This window comes from Danio rerio, chromosome 5 (genome assembly GCF_049306965.1).
Source record: "Danio rerio strain Tuebingen ecotype United States chromosome 5, GRCz12tu, whole genome shotgun sequence".
NCBI lineage: Eukaryota > Metazoa > Chordata > Actinopteri > Cypriniformes > Danionidae > Danio > Danio rerio.
In genome coordinates, this window is record NC_133180.1 from 32,835,146 (window position 1) to 32,854,376 (window position 19,231).

Genomic DNA, 19,231 nt, shown 5'->3' on the forward strand with positions numbered 1-19,231 from the left:
TAGTTTAGACATATTTAAAAGTTTATGTAGCTCTTTCTGTCCTATGATTTTGAAGCACTGTAGATTATTTTGATTTAGTGGAATGTTTAATCAATCTGAACTTTTAGACGGTGCAGAATGTTTAACAAATTCTATATTCTGTCGGAAGTTTTCCATTTTATCACTGAAAAATCAATTCATTCAATCATTGATTAATGATTAATCAATCATTACTAATGGACGTCATGGTGGCGCATGATCGCCTCACAGCAAGAAGGTCGCTGGTTCAAGCCCTGGCTGGGTCAGTTGGCATTTTTGTGTGGAGTTTGCATGTTCTCCCCGTGTTCGCATAAATTTCCCTTCGGGTGCTCCGGTTTTCCCCACAGTCCAAAGACATGTGGTGCAGGTGATTTGAATGAGTTAAATTGGCCATAGTGTATGTGTGTGAAAGAGTGTGTATGGGTGTTTCCCAGTGTTGGGTTAAATTCAAGGAATCATCTTTGAATTATTTTTTTATATAATTAGAGAGTGATTTGTTACATCTTGTGTTATGTCTATATAGATATATGTCTATAGGATAAAATTAGATCTAATGTATGTTTTAAGTGATTGGGTGCATACAATGGTGCATTGTAATGTGGTGTAAGTGGTGATTGTAATAAATCAGTAAGAGCGAGTCCTAATGTGTGAATAGTGTCATATATGTGGATGTTGTAATCTCCTACAGTTAGTATTTTATCAGTTTTAACTGGTAAGTCAGAAATAAAATCAGAAAACTCTTTTAGATAATTGACATAGGGTCATGGGGATCGATACACAGTGATTAAAGAGAGATTACATCAGCCTCCAAATCAAATCCTCACAAGATAGTAAAGTTTCTGTCAAGAAAACGTTAAGAATTGGCCAAAATGCTTGTCACCTGCATCCGTTCACTGCAAAAAAAAAAGTCTTGTTTCTAGTGCAAATATGTAAAAATCCTAAATTAAAAGGCATTTTATTGGCAAGTAAAAATTTGTGTTTTCTTTGTAGAATAATAATCCGTCAAAATTAAGTGATTTCGTTCTCTTAAAACTAGCTGCCAATTTTTTTCTAAATGCTTCTTTGAAGATCATGACCGTAACACATTAACATTGTTATGACTGCAATAAATCCAATTATTTGTTGTAAAAACTTATTTTTTCTTTTTAGTCAGGGAAAAATCTCATACCCATTTTTTGTAAAATAGTCCTAAAACATCTTCATCTGAAAAGCTACAGTATATGACCCTTCCCTTTACCTTTTAAGCCTCCAGGCAAAAGAGAATTGGGACACCCCTACCCCTCACATGAATGCACAAATAGAGGGGTAGGCATATAAGGGCAAAGGCTAAGAAGTAAAATTGTGATTTGGCATTAACTGAGTATGTTTTAAGTTGCTCCAATTTAGCACATAAAACTACACCTAAAACAGAAAGTTATGAGTTACCATCATTTGTTTACAATTATTTATATTATTATTATAACTTTTTTTTTAAAGAAGTATATTAATAGTACACTTAATTAAAACTTATTTTTGTGAGGGAAGTACATTTTAGAGAAGTACATAAAAAGCAGACTGAGTGCCTTCTTATTGTAAGTTTAAAGTATGTAAATAAATAGTATACTTGAAAAAACTTATTTTAGTAAGGGTACTACAGTCTCAGCATTATGATTACAGCCAGTTCCTTTTAATTTGGCAATCATATCATATAAATCATCTGCTTGCATGGTACATAAATAGAAAGGCTACAAAGTTAATATACAATATATGGTGTTGAGCTTGTTACAAATTTAACCCAAGACATATATGGTACATTTAAATCAAATGTAAATAGAGGAATTATGTATGTTTATATCTTGCATTTCTTGGTGCAGCAATTCAACTTAATATGATGAATGATAACCATTTTAAAACTTAGATATATCTATTTATATTTTTCTATATAAACTGCATGGATAAATGCCAATTTTTATTAATAATAGACAAACTACTACTAATAACATAAAAATGTATAGTAATATTTTTATTCATGTTTTTGTAGTTAAGAATTAATTTAACAGCAGCTTCTTTCTTGTTTTTATTTATTTATTAAGTATTTCTAATAGACTGTTGAATGCCTTCCTCACTGTAGATGGACAGCTTTTTTTTATAGTGTAATAAAACTATGATGCCAGTCCATATTTAGTGTCTGCTTGCTGTGCAAGTTCATCTTAATATAAATGTAGGGGAGAGCATGATCAACCCTATCAGACACTAGAGGAGATCCAGCTGGTGGTAAGTTGCTTTGCAGTTATGTTCAAACCTGAAGTGAAGCAGAACACAGGTTTCCATTTTCTTGTAATATAAAAAACATCAGTTATCACACAACTTATGTGATTGTTTTACAGGGTGGAATAAATTTCATCTGGTCTCAAGACAAGAGAAGGTAGGTGAATTTCTCTTGCATTGCTCAAATTGTCTTGTTTTGTATTTGTAAGACAGGTGGATTTTTGTTTGGATGTGTGTTAAAACTCAATTAACTCAATTTAACATGATTTAGAAAAGTAGTTGTGTATGTTAACAGATTTATCATGTAATGTTTTAAGAAGCACCAGATTTTGCTTTTGTTTTTTAGAATCATGTCCTATCAATATTGTTGTTGTTAATGCTATAATGTGAAAAAGCAGTTTTGCTTGATATTTGCAAACTATAGGCAGGAGTACTGTAGAGGTCTGTCTTGTGTTTTGTGGCTAAATAATTTTGGTGATTAAATTCACTGCATTTTCTCTATCTGATTTCCACCAAGCCGCCACCATGAGTACGGACGCGGAGATGGCCGTTTACGGCAAGGCTGCCATTTACCTCCGCAAGCCTGAGAAGGAGAGAATTGAGGCTCAGAACAAACCGTTTGATGCCAAATCTGCTTGTTATGTGGTTGATGACAAAGAGCTGTACGTCAAGGGAACAATCAAGAGCAAAGACGGTGGCAAAGTCACCGTTATTACGCTTGACACTAAGGAGGTGAATTTTTACCCTTTGCATAAATGAATCAAAATTACAAAGCCTTTATAAAACTATTACTGACTGGATGACTTTTATAGGAGAGAGTTGTTAAGGAGGATGACGTCCACCCAATGAATCCTCCCAAGTATGACAAGATTGAGGACATGGCCATGATGACCCATCTCAATGAACCCTCTGTGCTGTATAACCTCAAAGAGCGTTATGCAGCATGGATGATCTATGTAAGTTCTGAAACAACCTACAACAGCACTTCAAGACATTTAGTCTGTGTGCTTGTGTTACAACCTCTGATTAAATAGGCAGTAGAGAGACTATATAACATAAAAGGATGAGCAAGTGTTTTAGACATTCCAAACAGGTTTATTCACTCACTCAACACATACAGTATGTACACTTGATCACCAAAAAAAACAAATTAACAAATAAAAGGCAACTAAAATAAAACTAAAGAGACAAAAATACAAGCAAATCAAAAAAATTAATAAATTCTTGGTTGGCTGGCCAATAAAAGCTGTTGCTCCTTCTCTTCCTTGTTGGCATCTTTTAGCTTCTACCAATCAGCCACTTTACAACAAACAGATGCATTCACCTAGTAAAGGCAAGACCACACACACGCTCATGGGGGCTGTTTACACTTGGTCACTTTGCGTGCTTTTTCTGATCAAATAGCTATCGGATCATGATATGGGCAGGTGTAAATGCCCTCCAAAATGCAATTGAGATGGATATAAGTCTGATGTTGTGAGGTGACAGTGTTAACCACTGAGCCACCATGCCGTACAGCCTATAAAATAATTTAAACTCTAAGTAGGATATACAGCTTATTTAACCCCGCCGGTCTTACGCCATCCAACCTGCTCCGAGCTGGTATCGAACCGGCGACCTTTCGCATGGGAGTGGTAGCTCTAACAAGGAGGCTAAAGACCATGGCCTCTAGCATCTGTTGCTAGAGCACCTTTAGATGTCAGAGGAATGAGGTTTACCTGCACAGCACTTACTAGCTGGCCTCCATTACGCTCACCCACCTAAACCTTGCTCCCATCCGGATCACAGCACCAATGTAACCCCACCAGTCCTACGCCACCCAACTCGCTCCGAGCTGGTTTCGAACCGACGACCCTCCTGTCTGGTGTTCTACCAAGGAGACTAAAGACCATGGCATCTGTCGCTAGAGCACCTTTAGATGTCAGAGGAATGAGGTTTACCTGCACAGCACTTACTAGCTGGCCTCCATTACGCTCACCCACCTAAACCTTGCTCCCATCCGGATCACAGCACCAATGTAACCCCACCAGTCCTACGCCACCCAACTCGCTCCGAGCTGGTTTCGAACCGACGACCCTCCTGTCTGGTGTTCTACCAAGGAGACTAAAGACCATGGCATCTGTCGCTAGAGCACCTTTAGAGGTCAGAGAAGTGAGGTTTACCTGCACAGCACTTACTAGCTGGCCTCCGATACACTTAAGCTTCTGTAATATTAATAAAATACAATGTGGTGTATCTGATGATTTAGTTAACATAACCTAGATAAATCTGTATATACTGTTAGATAACATTTAGTGTTGAAGATTGAAATCATATCCGTTGACTGGAGACACATTTATGCGGTCAAATGTAAATGGATCCTTTTTCGGAAATCAGATAGTTATCCATCCAGAGAAAATGCATGAAGTGACCCAGTGTAAACAGGCCCATAGAGATAGCACAGTAATAAGAAACAAGAATGGGAGAAAAAAAAACAGGAAAGGGCCATCAAAAGCAAACAACACCCAATTTTCGTTGTTAACCGCAACAGCTTGCCTCTGACCACTTCTTTCCTCATTTCAGACCTACTCTGGGCTGTTCTGCGCAACTGTGAACCCCTACAAGTGGCTCCCAGTGTATGACGCAGAAGTGGTTGCTGCCTACAGAGGCAAGAAGCGTATGGAGGCTCCACCCCACATCTTCTCTGTCTCTGACAATGCCTATCAGTTCATGCTGACTGGTGAGATCTCATTTACAAGATCTGAATTACACACAAGTTCACATTCATCATTTTAACAAAACAATTGCTAAAACATTATTACCTTTGCATTTACAGACAGAGAGAACCAGTCTGTCCTGATTACGTATGTATCTAATCTAATAGAGATGCTGAGCACAGGTTTAGTTTCAACTTGTGCAACTTCTACATTTCTTATCATTTTCTGTCTTCTTGTCTCTCATAAACCAGTGGAGAATCCGGTGCTGGAAAGACTGTGAACACCAAACGTGTCATTCAGTACTTTGCCACCGTTGCAGTTCAGGGCGGTGACAAGAAGAAAGAGCAAGCTCCAGGCAAAATGCAGGTATGCAATAAAAAAAACTTATCTAATGCATTACACTTATCTACATACTGTATACTCTACTGATTTTGTGATATCCCTACAAAAAGTGTTGTAATACAAAACTGATAAAATCCCTTCAAACAGGGCTCTCTTGAGGATCAGATCATTGCTGCCAACCCTCTGCTTGAGGCTTATGGTAATGCCAAGACTGTGAGAAATGACAACTCCTCTCGTTTTGTAAGTTCAGGTTTTACATGCATGAAGTACAATAGGACAATTATTGTCATTTTTGCTAGTATTTAACTTGGTGTTGTTTTTAAAATAGGGTAAATTCATCAGAATTCATTTCGGCACAACTGGAAAACTGGCCAGTGCTGACATTGAGACATGTAGGTGGACGTGATTTAACTTTGTCTTTGTCTGTCACTCTTCAGATGATTGTGACTCAAGTTGATTCTCTCAACAGATCTGCTGGAGAAATCTAGAGTGACATTCCAGCTTCCAGATGAGAGAGGCTACCACATCTTCTACCAGATGATGACCAACCACAAGCCTGAGCTGATTGGTAGATGCACATATTTTATTCAGTGCATGTAATTGTAAATGTAATATTGTAAAACTGCATAATAAATGTTCTGCTCTTATTTTACAGAAATGACGCTCATCACCACCAACCCCTATGACTTCCCCATGTGCAGTCAGGGTCAGATCACAGTGGCAAGCATTGATGATAAAGAGGAGCTGATGGCTACTGATGTGAGTCAATGTTTGATTATTGATATATTCTATGTAGATATGACAAATCGTAGGTCTCATTCTTCTCTGTAATCTCCAGAGTGCTATTGACATTCTGGGCTTCACTGGTGAAGAGAAAATGGGCATCTACAAGTTCACTGGAGCTGTGCTTCATCATGGTAACATGAAGTTCAAGCAGAAGCAGCGTGAGGAGCAGGCAGAGCCTGATGGCACAGAGGGTGAGACTCAGTTGCACTAATGTGTGTCATCACATGCAGATCATTGTTTCTGTTTATAAGCAAAAATAGTTGAATTTTCAAGGCAAGAAAATGATTAAGAGTTTTGTAATGTTTCAATTGCAGAGGCTGACAAAATCTCTTACCTATTGGGTTTGAACTCTGCTGAATTGCTGAAGGCTTTGTGCTACCCCAGAGTCAAGGTCGGAAATGAGTTTGTGACCAAAGGCCAGACTGTGCCACAGGTAAGTAGTAACATTTTTAGCTGGTCCATGAGTTTAATTAGAATATCATTAGTAAATTTGACTAGTAATTGTAAAAAGCAAAAATGTTTAATAAAATTTTACCTCTTTTACTTACAGGTGTACAACTCTGTTAGCGCCTTGTCCAAATCTATCTATGAGAAGATGTTCTTGTGGATGGTCATTCGTATCAACCAGATGTTGGACACAAAACAACAAAGAAATTTCTTCATTGGTGTGCTGGATATTGCTGGCTTTGAGATCTTTGATGTAAGAAGGATTCTTTCATTTCTTTTTACTTCAAACTGAGTCATATTCAGTAGTCAGTAAATAATCCTGTTTCCTTCTCTAGTTCAACAGCATGGAGCAGCTGTGCATCAACTTCACTAATGAGAAACTGCAACAGTTTTTCAACCACCACATGTTTGTGCTGGAACAAGAGGAGTACAAGAAGGAGGGCATTGTTTGGGAGTTCATTGACTTCGGCATGGACTTGGCCGCTTGCATTGAGCTCATTGAGAAGGTTTTTACTGCTTTATGCATTTGTTTCCATTGTCTATTCTCAGATTCATTTAATTCTTATTAACAAACAATCTTCTTTTATAAACAGCCTATGGGAATCTTCTCCATCCTTGAAGAGGAGTGCATGTTCCCCAAGGCTACAGATGTTTCCTTCAAGAACAAGCTGTATGATCAGCATCTTGGCAAGTGCAATGCTTTCCAGAAACCAAGGCCTCAAAAAGGCAAGGCTGAGGCTCACTTCTCCCTGGTCCACTATGCTGGAACTGTGGACTACAACGTTAATGGCTGGCTGGACAAGAACAAGGATCCACTGAACGAGTCTGTTGTGCAGCTGTACCAGAAGTCTTCTGTCAAACTGCTGGCTACTCTCTACCCACCTGTTGTTGAGGGTAAAAAAAGTTTTGATATGATAATTTACATAAACTTAACCAAACTTAGATTTCCCCTTGTTATTACATTATGTAATCCTATGTATTTTTATATGAATAGAGACTGGCGGCGGAAAGAAGGGAGGCAAGAAGAAGGGTGGTTCCATGCAGACTGTGTCTTCTCAGTTCAGGGTATATTAATTCTATATCAATAAAGAAACAACTTAAAGTAGGCACTGTATATGACCTTGTTTTATTTTAGGTAAGGGAAATGATAAATAAAAAATTAAAAATGTGAATACAAATCAGAAACTTTTCATGACTAAACAGGAGAACTTGGGCAAGCTTATGACCAACTTGAGGAGCACTCACCCTCACTTTGTGCGTTGTCTGATTCCCAACGAGTCCAAGACTCCAGGTAATAAAATAAATGGCCTACAGGGGTACTGACATAAACACAATGTTTAATGTTTTTTTCCAAAATAATGTTAATAATTACCAAGCTCATGCTGTATAATTTTACAATTAGGTCTTATGGAGAACTTCCTGGTTATCCACCAGCTGAGGTGTAACGGTGTACTGGAGGGTATCAGAATCTGCAGAAAGGGTTTCCCCAGCAGAATCCTCTATGGTGACTTCAAGCAGAGGTAAATGGGACTTTATATAAACATGTAATTTATTTACTGTAAGAGTAATTTAATTAAAATTTATAAAGTATTTAATACATTTTCAACAGATACAAGGTGTTGAATGCCAGTGTTATCCCAGAGGGACAGTTCATTGACAACAAGAAGGCCAGTGAGAAACTCCTGGGATCTATTGATGTTAATCATGATGAGTACAGATTTGGACACACAAAGGTTCATTTTTGAATTTACAGTTTTATGAGATTCAGTGATCAGTGTAACTTAGATTAAACATCAATTTATTTTCCTTTTCTCTATTTAAATGAATTCAGGTGTTCTTCAAAGCTGGTCTGCTGGGTACTCTTGAGGAGATGCGTGATGAGAAACTGGCAACTCTAGTCACAATGACCCAGGCTCTCTGCCGTGCTTATCTGATGAGGAGAGAGTTTGTGAAGATGATGGAGAGGAGGTGAGGGAAAAGCATGAGTTATAATTGTGTGAATGGTAAAAAGTAATGATTATGGCATTTAATGATGAACTATTCACAGGGAGTCCATTTACACCATCCAGTACAACATCCGCTCATTCATGAATGTCAAACACTGGCCATGGATGAAGGTTTACTACAAGATTAAGCCTCTGCTGAAGAGTGCTGAGACCGAGAAAGAGTTGGCAACCATGAAAGAGGACTTTGTCAAATGCAAAGAAGATCTTGTCAAGGCTGAAGCCAAAAAGAAGGAGCTGGAAGAGAAGATGGTGGCACTGCTGCAAGAGAAAAATGATCTGCAGCTGGCAGTGGCTTCTGTGAGTATTCTTAATTTAATAAAATCTCATCTCCATTAAAATTGGTTTGTTATGATTGAATGATGTGTTTTCCTAATAGGAAGCAGAAAATCTCTCAGATGCTGAGGAGAGGTGTGAGGGTCTGATCAAGAGCAAAATCCAGCTTGAGGCTAAACTCAAAGAGACAACCGAGAGACTGGAGGATGAGGAAGAAATCAATGCTGAACTGACAGCCAAGAAGAGGAAACTGGAGGACGAGTGCTCTGAGCTGAAGAAAGACATTGATGACCTGGAGCTCACCTTGGCTAAAGTGGAAAAGGAGAAACATGCCACTGAGAATAAGGTTAGAGGCTATTTTTTTTTTACTTCTTTTTTAGAATTATTTGTAAACTGTTGATATATGTAATAAATAGTTGGTGTATATATATATATATATATATATATATATATATATATATATATATATATATATATATATATATATATATATATACTTATTACAATATATATAGTAATAAAAAAACTAAGCATATTTGAAATCAAATCACACAGGTCAAGAACTTGACAGAGGAAATGGCATCTCAAGATGAGAGCATTGCCAAGCTTACCAAGGAGAAGAAAGCCCTCCAAGAGGCACATCAGCAGACTCTGGATGATCTTCAGGCTGAGGAGGACAAAGTCAACACCCTGACCAAATCCAAGACAAAGCTTGAGCAGCAAGTTGATGATGTGAGCTCTTCATTAAACATGGCAGTAAATTATTTACCTTTTTTACTTCAAACATATTTTAAATATCATTGTCCCACAGCTTGAGGGTTCCCTTGAACAAGAAAAGAAGCTCCGTATGGACCTGGAGAGAGCTAAGAGAAAGCTTGAAGGAGACCTGAAATTGGCCCAAGAGTCTATCATGGACCTGGAGAATGACAAGCAGCAGTCTGAAGAGAAAATTAAAAAGTAAATAAAACAAGAAATATTTTAACAAAAAAATTCATGAATTTGCTGTGTACAAACCATTGATACTTGATCACCCACAGGAAAGACTTTGAAACTGCTCAGCTGCTCAGCAAGATTGAAGATGAACAATCTTTGGGTGCTCAGCTCCAGAAGAAGATTAAAGAGCTGCAGGTTTTTCATTTAAACTTATTAAACAAGGCTAAAGGCAAAGATGTAACAAAGACTAACATAGCTTAATTAATTATCTGAATCCATAGGCTCGCATTGAGGAACTGGAGGAAGAGATTGAGGCTGAGCGTGCTGCTCGTGCCAAGGTTGAGAAGCAGAGAGCCGATCTCTCCAGGGAACTTGAGGAGATCAGTGAGAGGCTTGAGGAGGCTGGAGGAGCCACTGCTGCTCAGATCGAGATGAATAAGAAGCGTGAAGCTGAATTCCAGAAGCTGCGTCGTGATCTTGAAGAGTCCACCCTTCAGCATGAAGCTACTGCTGCTGCCCTGCGCAAGAAGCAGGCAGACAGTGTGGCCGAGCTGGGAGAGCAAATTGACAACCTCCAGCGTGTCAAGCAGAAGCTAGAGAAAGAGAAGAGTGAATACAAAATGGAGATTGATGATCTCTCCAGCAACATGGAGGCTGTTGCCAAAGCAAAGGTTTGAGAATTGTTTCTAATAGATTTTCAAGTAAATTTATGTAGTTTAGTGAAGATTCCTAACAATCAAATGACTTTGTTTTTTGGTAGGCCAATCTTGAGAAGATGTGCCGCACAGTTGAGGACCAACTTAGTGAAATTAAGTCCAAGAATGATGAAAATCTTCGTCAGATAAATGATCTCAGTGCTCAAAGAGCAAGACTTCAAACTGAAAATGGTAAATAATTAAATTATTTATGAACTATTTCTTTGCATCAAAATTCCATCTTCACATACTGGCCTTGACTGAGACATGGATTCAATCTGGCTGCTCTGTCTAAAAACTTTAGCATTTATCAACACTCCTGGCATGATTGGGAGAAGAGAAGGGACTGGCTTTCTCATTTCTAACAATAAGAAATACTCCAATTATGCTGACATTACTGATAGAAACAAAAATCTGATATAAAAAAAAAATTATCTCAAAAGGTGAGTTTGGTCGTCAGCTGGAGGAAAAGGAGGCTCTGGTTTCTCAGCTCACAAGAGGAAAACAGGCTTTCACCCAGCAAATTGAGGAGCTTAAGAGGCAGATTGAAGAGGAGGTTAAGGTAATACAATAATAATGATAAAAAAATAAATAAATAAATATAAATAAATAAATATATACAGTTGAAGTCAGAATTATCAACCCCCAGAAGTTAATAATCTGGACTTTCTCTAGAAGAAAACACATTATTAGACATCCTGTGAAAATTTCCTTGCTCTGTTAAATATAATATGGGAAATATTAAAAAAAGCAACAAAAATTCAAAGGGGGGCTAATAATTCTGACTTCAACTGTATATATATCCCACATAATTTCCACTTACTATGGAGCAAAGCTAATAGTATGTGACTTTGTCTTCTAGGCTAAGAACGCACTGGCCCATGCTGTACAATCAGCCCGTCATGACTGCGACCTGCTCCGTGAGCAGTTTGAGGAAGAGCAGGAGGCAAAGGCTGAGCTCCAGCGAGGAATGTCAAAGGCCAACAGTGAGGTTGCTCAGTGGAGAACCAAATATGAAACTGATGCCATCCAGCGCACAGAAGAACTTGAAGAATCCAAGTATGAACTTTAGAAGAACTGTGTGATTTTATTCGGGTGACTGCATGCATTTTTTATTGATAACTATAAAATATTTAATAGGAAGAAGCTGGCTCAGCGTCTGCAAGAGGCAGAGGAACAAATTGAGGCAGTGAACTCCAAATGTGCATCTCTGGAGAAGACCAAACAGAGACTCCAGGGTGAAGTGGAGGACCTCATGATTGATGTGGAGAGAGCCAATGCTTTGGCTGCCAACCTTGACAAAAAGCAGAGGAACTTTGACAAGGTAAAATATGTAGTCATGTTGTGATGTGATGTTCTTTTTCAGAAAGTAGTATGAGCTTTATTCTAGAGAATACACGTTGAACAAACCTCATCGTGATATATTCCACCCAAAAGGTCCTGGCAGAATGGAAACAGAAATATGAAGAAGGTCAGGCAGAGCTGGAAGGTGCCCAGAAAGAAGCTCGTTCACTCAGCACTGAGCTGTTCAAGATGAAGAACTCCTATGAGGAGACTCTGGATCAGCTGGAGACCCTCAAGAGAGAGAACAAGAATCTGCAGCGTAAGAATCAAATATTAAGAATAAACATGTGTGATAAATGAATGTTCTTTATGATACAGAGGATGATTTTTCATTTTACAGAGGAGATTTCAGATCTGACAGAGCAGATAGGTGAGACTGGTAAGAGCATCCATGAGCTGGAAAAGGCCAAGAAGACAGTGGAGACTGAGAAGGCAGAGATTCAGACCGCCCTAGAAGAGGCTGAAGTGAGTATATGGAGATTTAGAATTGTTTCTAGGACTTTTTATGTTTGTTTTAATATGTCTTACTGCTTTTTTTCCCCTAAAAATGAAAATGTTGTTTTTATTTGACATAGGGCACCCTGGAGCATGAGGAGTCCAAGATTCTTCGTGTCCAGCTTGAGCTAAACCAGGTCAAGGGTGAGATTGACAGGAAGCTGGCAGAGAAGGATGAGGAGATAGAGCAGATCAAGAGGAACAGTCAGAGAGTTACTGAAGCCATGCAGAGCACTCTGGACTCTGAAGTCAGAAGCAGGAATGATGCTCTCAGAATCAAGAAGAAGATGGAGGGAGACCTTAATGAGATGGAGATTCAGCTGAGCCATGCCAATCGCCAGGCAGCTGAGGCCCAGAAACAGCTCAGAAATGTTCAGGCACAACTCAAAGTATGACTTCTCCTTAGCTTTAGGTGTATTAATATGTTTGTCAATTTTAAGCTATGTGCTTACACAAAGCACACAGAAAGCCTTTTGTAAAGATGTTGTTATGTTCAGGATGCCCAGCTGCACCTTGATGATGCCGTGAGAGGACAGGAAGACATGAAGGAGCAGGTGGCCATGGTGGAGCGCAGAAACACTCTGATGCAGTCTGAGATTGAAGAGCTGAGAGCTGCTCTGGAGCAGACAGAGAGAGGACGCAAAGTGGCTGAACAAGAGCTGGTGGACGCCAGTGAGCGTGTTGGACTGCTGCACTCTCAGGTAAAAGCTCATTATGTTTACATTGAAAGTAAGGTAATTTTGAGCTTCCTTATACACATTCATATTGTTGCTTCTATGTTGTAGAACACAAGTCTTTTAAACACCAAGAAGAAGCTTGAGAGTGACCTTGTTCAGATCCAGGGTGAAGTTGAAGACACTGTACAGGAAGCCAGAAATGCAGAGGAGAAGGCCAAGAAGGCCATCACTGATGTGAGCAACAGAAATTGTCAAATATAGCACCAAGGACTGGTACACTTATAAAATATGAATCTAATAAGTTTCTGTATACTTTCAAAAGGCTGCAATGATGGCAGAGGAGCTGAAGAAGGAGCAGGACACCAGTGCTCACCTTGAGAGGATGAAGAAGAATCTGGAAATCACAGTGAAGGACCTGCAGCACCGTCTGGATGAGGCTGAGAATCTGGCCATGAAGGGAGGAAAGAAACAACTCCAGAAACTGGAGTCTAGAGTAAGCAGGATTTTAATCTTGTGTCATTATCTATCATTATTATATAAATAGTATGTAATTTTGGAACATCCTAGAATATTTTGGAAAGTCAACACATATGTTGAGAAAAGTAAGTTTAATAATGTTACCTATTTAGGTTCGTGAGCTTGAGAGTGAAGTTGAGGCAGAGCAGAGACGTGGAGCTGATGCTGTTAAAGGCGTCCGCAAATATGAGAGGAGAGTCAAGGAGCTCACCTACCAGGTAAAGACATCTGAGTAAAAGTTGCTATCAAATTAACATAAAATTAAAGAATGTTAAAAGTTTAAATTACATTAATCTATGTTTGCTGTATGCAGACTGAAGAGGACAAGAAGAACATCAACAGACTGCAGGATCTGGTTGATAAGCTTCAGCTGAAGGTCAAGGCTTACAAGAGGCAGTCTGAAGAAGCTGTGAGTTCCTCTTTTGAGAACTTTACATAAACACCTGTGATGTTTTGTTCAAGATGTTCATACAATTGTATACGACTTTGCAGGAGGAACAAGCCAACTCTCACCTGTCCAAGTTGAGGAAGGTGCAGCATGAGCTGGAGGAGGCTGAGGAGCGCGCTGACATTTCTGAGTCCCAGGTCAACAAGCTCAGAGCCAAAAGCCGTGACGCTGGAAAGGTCAGTTGTCTTATTACAAGATTCTATACTTTTACTGAAAAGGAAAATATAGCATTCAGCTTGTGATTGAGTATATGTGCATTTTTATTGTACATATATTTACAAGTTTTATTGTTGTGCTTTTTTTTTTTGTTCTAGGCCAAAGAAGAGTGAAGGGTTTAAGAACTCTTAAACCCGAATAGAAGCTCCACTGAAGTCATATAATATGACTGTTCAGAAGAGATACTTTTAAATAAATATGTTTTTAGAGGAAAATGCATATGTCTTGGAGTGATCTTTAAACAACTTTGTTTAAAATAAATGCATGACAGCAACATCAACAGCTCCAGTGAAAATCTTAGAACTGGAAGGCTGTATAACCGTATGCCTGTTTATTAAAAATTAAACTTACTGCAATCATTTCTATGATTTAGCCGGTTTAGTATAAATACTGAATACACGCAGAATAACTGAAGTACGGTAGCACTGCAACACAAACTGTAAGTGAGGAGGGGGTAGACGGATTCACAAATAGTTTATTCAATATTAATTTAGTCAATAAATGTCTTTTATTTACAATACATAATAAATACAATAGCAACACTCACAAAGCAGTTACATTACATAGTCACTTATACTTTTAGTGATAATTCTGTTCTGTACACCCCAGTTGAGTAAACTACTGTACAGTACATGAACAAATATAAACAAAGTCAGAGGTTCAAAACCACTAATAATACTAATATTACTTTGGTCAAAAAATAGTGGATACCAAACACACTAGAAGCAACTTGGTAAGAAAGAAGCAGTTATTAACCCAGTGACAAGTATTGCCATTTTTAGAATGAAGTTGGTTCCCAACACATTTTTAACATCTGGATGTTCACACAAAAAATAAAACATATCCTGCACTCACTTAAAAGCAACAGCTTTGTACTCATGAAGCAAAACATTGTAAAGCTTCTAGTCAATTGATGGAGAATTCCCTAAGTCACAAATGGTTGTCTGTTTAATGCACCTGCCACTACTTTTTTTCAGTCTGGGAATGTACTGAATGCAAAAATCTAATTGTGACAGCTTTCCTAGCCACCGCTGTTCACATGCATCTAGCTTGAGTTTTGTGAGAATATACTTGAGTGGCGCACAATAAATATGTGTCCCCAAAGCCTATAACTAAACTTATGACAAATAGCCCACTTCATCACCAAAAACTCAAGTCTGTGTCCTGGGTACTAAAAATGCTGAAGCAAAAGCAATGGTTCTTGTTATAGCACTCCCCATTAGATCTCTGCAAAAAAAAAAAAAAAAAAAAACCACTAGTAGAGGTTGTAAATGTGTCACACGGCTTGAGAGGACTCCTAAAAACAACAATGGCGGCTGTGAGAGATTAAAAGTTTCATAAAAGGCAGTCTTGGCACACCATGGCACACCACATTGCTTTCTATTTGCTGCAGACAGACACTTATTTGAACAAAGTTTAGAACTTTATCAGGTATAGTACGGTGCAGATGTGCTTATCGTCTGGAGTGGACTCCAAGTCCTTAAAATCTCCAAGCAAGCGATAGTATAGGTGTAAATACATCTGCTAGTGAATATACCAGCTCTGTTTCTTGACCCTCAAGTTTATTCATGTTGCTAACTTAGTGTTGTTTTGCTGAATGTTTTTCACCTGACTGACTCTGAACTCTCTGGATACATAGCAAAGTCTATAGATATACAAAGACTGGCATTATTATGTACAACAGTACAATGTACAACACTCAGTATGGCCGCCAAAGTGAAGGAAACCCTTCCTTTCAGTTGAAAAAGCCAATTCATTCATTCATTCATTCATTTTCTTATCAGCTTAGTCCCTTTATTAATCTGGGGTTGCCACAGCGGAATGAACCGCCAACTTATCCAGTAAGTTTTTATGCAGCGGATGCCCTTCCAGCTGTAACCCATCTCTGGGAAACATTCACACACACACTCATACACTACGACCAATTTATCCTACCCAATTTACCTGTACCGCATGTCTTTGGACTGTGGGGGAAACCTGGAGCACCCGAAGGATACCCACGCAAACACAGGGAGAACATGCAAAATCCACACAAAAACGCCAACTGAGCCGAGGCTCGAATCAGCGACCTTTTTGATGTGAGGCGACAGCACTACCTACAGCGACTACCTACACCCAGTTCTTTGATAGAAAGCCCTGTTGTTTGGCTCAGGTGTCGTCTCTGTTCTTAAAGTGTTTCTAACTGCTTCCTCCGGGTACCATTGAAACAGTTGTAAAGGAGACTGGTGTTGTATCAACATTTGTGCATAACATTGTGGGTGATTCTGTATTTGTGTGTGAGTAAACAGTGAGTAAATTTTCACTTTTAGGTGAACCATCCCTTTCAAATTTGTTGGGGTTATTTCTTATCAAATTGTATGGCATGCTGCGCATGTAATTGTACTCACAGACCATTCAAATCTGGCCTCCTTTTTTCCAGTAATTATATTATTGTATTCTTAAATATATTTATTTAGGAACTTTAATGCACTCCTGTATCCAACCAACTGATTAACTTTAGGCTATAAAAGATTTGTCTAAAATATTTTCATAAATAGCCTAGCAGACTACATTTTAAATATCTGAAAGTCATTATTTTTCCTCTTGTAAACGTCATAAAAATAATATTTAATGTAGCTTAATGCAATAAAACTGTGTAAACACATTATTAATACAGTATACAACCAAGCAAATGTTGCGTAAACATGAATGACTTGTGTTAAAATAATTGTTGAGAAATTTCACCCAAAGGAAAAATTATGTAAGGAAAATGCAACCAGGCATTTCTAGCTCTGCCAACACCCCACCTCTTTGCCTGTTTTTGGTTACCCAGGATTGATGAAGGATCGATTGAAAAGGATGTTCCCCATATTAAGCAGGCAACAAATTTTAGGAAATATGGGAACGAAAAGGATCTCTCTGCTGCCGAGTAGCATCAAATAGTGCAATACCTTGCACAAAGTATAAAATCATTAGATATTCCATGAAAACGTGCTGGTTACATAAGTAACCCACATTCCACAAATAAGGAATGTAGACGAGCATCTGGAACAGACTATAGGAGATTGCTAGACGACCAATTACTCTGAAGAGTAAAAAAACGGGCCAATGAACGCCAAATGAATTATCGTAGCTCAGCTCCACAGCTGTCAGTGATTAGTCATTAGCAGAATATATCAGCTGAGAAGCGAGCATTAGAATTTTTGCCTGCTGAAGAGGCGATCACTCAGCTAACAGCTGGAGACTCAGATGCTGTGGCAGTGAAGACGCACATCTCCATTCCCTATTCGGGGACTACATATGATAAGCTGGTTAATGGGTAGGGAAGACACGGGTCTGCTTGGTCAGGAAGAACACACTTTGGCCGAAAAAGCCTATAGGGTTGCCATGGGGGATTACGTAAAGCTACCACTGAACCTCAGCATGTGGGTAGACTAAGTTGGCATACCAGACATCACACTGAGCCAGCACCTGGCTTCTCCGTTGAGTCTGGTGCTGGAGGCTTCGGAGGGATTCTCTATGGTTCGCCAGATGGGAACTTAATAGCAGAATAGAAAAAGTGCACGTGTCTCCGAGTTAGGGAGCATGGTACAGCAAGCGTTTTTGACACTGAGCTTAATTTCCTTTTGATTGACTGGGATTACCCTGTAATCTGGAGGAAATTGATTCCAGTCAAAAATGATTAAATCTCACGAATTTGTTAGTTCTTGCCCAACCTGCAGCAATACATACATCTGTGAGATAGGTGCCGGGTGCTAATGCCCAAGACAAGAAACACTTCTAGTAGAGTATACTCTCACATTCAGGGGACACGGCTCACCCAGGCATTGGTAAGCAAGGGCAATTGCATAAACTATTCAGTGGGCCAACCTGTTTTGATACGGCACTTCTCTTCTGCGGAACACCATAACGGATAAAGAGCTGTTCACAAGATCTTAAGTTTTGTGTTTGTTCCACGTAAAGGCGCAAAGCATGAACGGGACAAAGCAGTGATTGGGCTGGGTCTGCCTCCTCCATGGGCAGCACTTGCAGGTTCACCACCTGATCTCTAAATGGGATGGTAGGAACCTTGGGCACATAGCCAGGCTGGGCTCTCCGGATGATGTAAGCCGGCCTGAATTCCAGGCATAAGTAGCTGATGCCTCCAAATCCCAGACTCTCTTGAATAATGCCAATGTGATCAGGAGAGCTGTCTTCATGAATGAATCGAGTATGCGTATGCCTGCAAGTCATAAAGGCGCTAGGGCACCGTCTGCGAAATTCGTGAAAACCAACAGAGACAGAGAGAGGCCGAAGAGGAGTACTTTGTACTACACGTAAATATGTGTCTTTCAGGTCTAGAGCTGCAAACAAATCCTGAGGATGGACGCACTGGAGTATGCGTTTTTGCATGAGCATCCTTAATGAAATTTTGTGTAAATAATGGTTTAATTTGCCCAGATCTAGGATTGGTCTTGAGCCCTTGCTTCTTCTGGGAAAGATGAAGCACGAGCTGTAAAACCTGCATTTCATCTCGGCTGGAGGGACCGGCTCAATTGCATACTTTAACAGGATAACAGTAATCACCTCTTGCAACATAAGGGCGAGCACGGGACTGCCATTGTCTTCCCCAGGGCACGGGCGGCCAATTTGGTTGTCATGAGAGCTAAATCAGTCCCTGTGCAGAACTTGTGCATTAAGCCTTGGGAAGAACCACCTTCTTGCATCTCGGCCAACTTCTCCACTTGGCACCATTGATAGGTAGCCATTGCATGCAGGGTGGAAGCAGCCTGGCCCACAGCAGAGTAGGCTCTGGCTGTGAGAGACTCAGACAACCTGCATCCTTTGGACAGGAGTTTAGGTGGACCTCTCCAGGGGGAGGCACCTTGCACCCTCACTCAATGCTTGGACAGTGCATTGATGAGGAGTGAGAGGTCCGCGGACCCGAATGCAACGAACAAGCTCCCACTGTAATCCTTTGGCCTGCCCTTAACTGACTTGCGGAGAGCAACAGGGGTGGCGCACCCTAATGCTATAGTACGCCGCGACCTTAACTGCACAACAGTCAACCCCTCGCAATGAGGGCAAGAACTGTCCGCAAGCACCGCCTCAACATGCTGGACCCCCAGACATG

The 19,231-nt window shown here is 39.6% G+C and overlaps 1 protein-coding gene across 2 annotated transcripts; it reads left to right on the top strand.

The window, feature by feature from the left end:
* The first annotated feature begins 2,242 nt into the window (after positions 1-2,242).
* myhc4 (myosin heavy chain 4) lies at positions 2,243-14,356 on the top strand. 2 transcript variants are annotated; one of them, XM_005171793.5, is made up of 41 exons: positions 2,243-2,271; positions 2,385-2,422; positions 2,783-2,997; positions 3,078-3,221; positions 4,828-4,984; positions 5,081-5,108; positions 5,213-5,327; positions 5,451-5,543; positions 5,632-5,695; positions 5,773-5,871; positions 5,959-6,062; positions 6,142-6,280; positions 6,404-6,522; positions 6,640-6,789; positions 6,872-7,042; positions 7,130-7,430; positions 7,531-7,601; positions 7,740-7,827; positions 7,939-8,056; positions 8,146-8,269; positions 8,368-8,504; positions 8,584-8,839; positions 8,919-9,161; positions 9,371-9,547; positions 9,627-9,772; positions 9,853-9,943; positions 10,030-10,419; positions 10,509-10,635; positions 10,887-11,005; positions 11,306-11,502; positions 11,584-11,767; positions 11,881-12,046; positions 12,128-12,252; positions 12,363-12,671; positions 12,780-12,983; positions 13,068-13,193; positions 13,282-13,452; positions 13,589-13,693; positions 13,789-13,884; positions 13,968-14,099; positions 14,238-14,356. In XM_005171793.5, exons 3-41 carry the CDS (start codon positions 2,791-2,793, stop codon positions 14,250-14,252), a joined length of 5,808 nt encoding a protein of 1,935 aa, XP_005171850.1. In that variant the 5' UTR covers positions 2,243-2,271; positions 2,385-2,422; positions 2,783-2,790; the 3' UTR covers positions 14,253-14,356.
* The last annotated feature ends 4,875 nt before the right edge of the window (positions 14,357-19,231 follow it).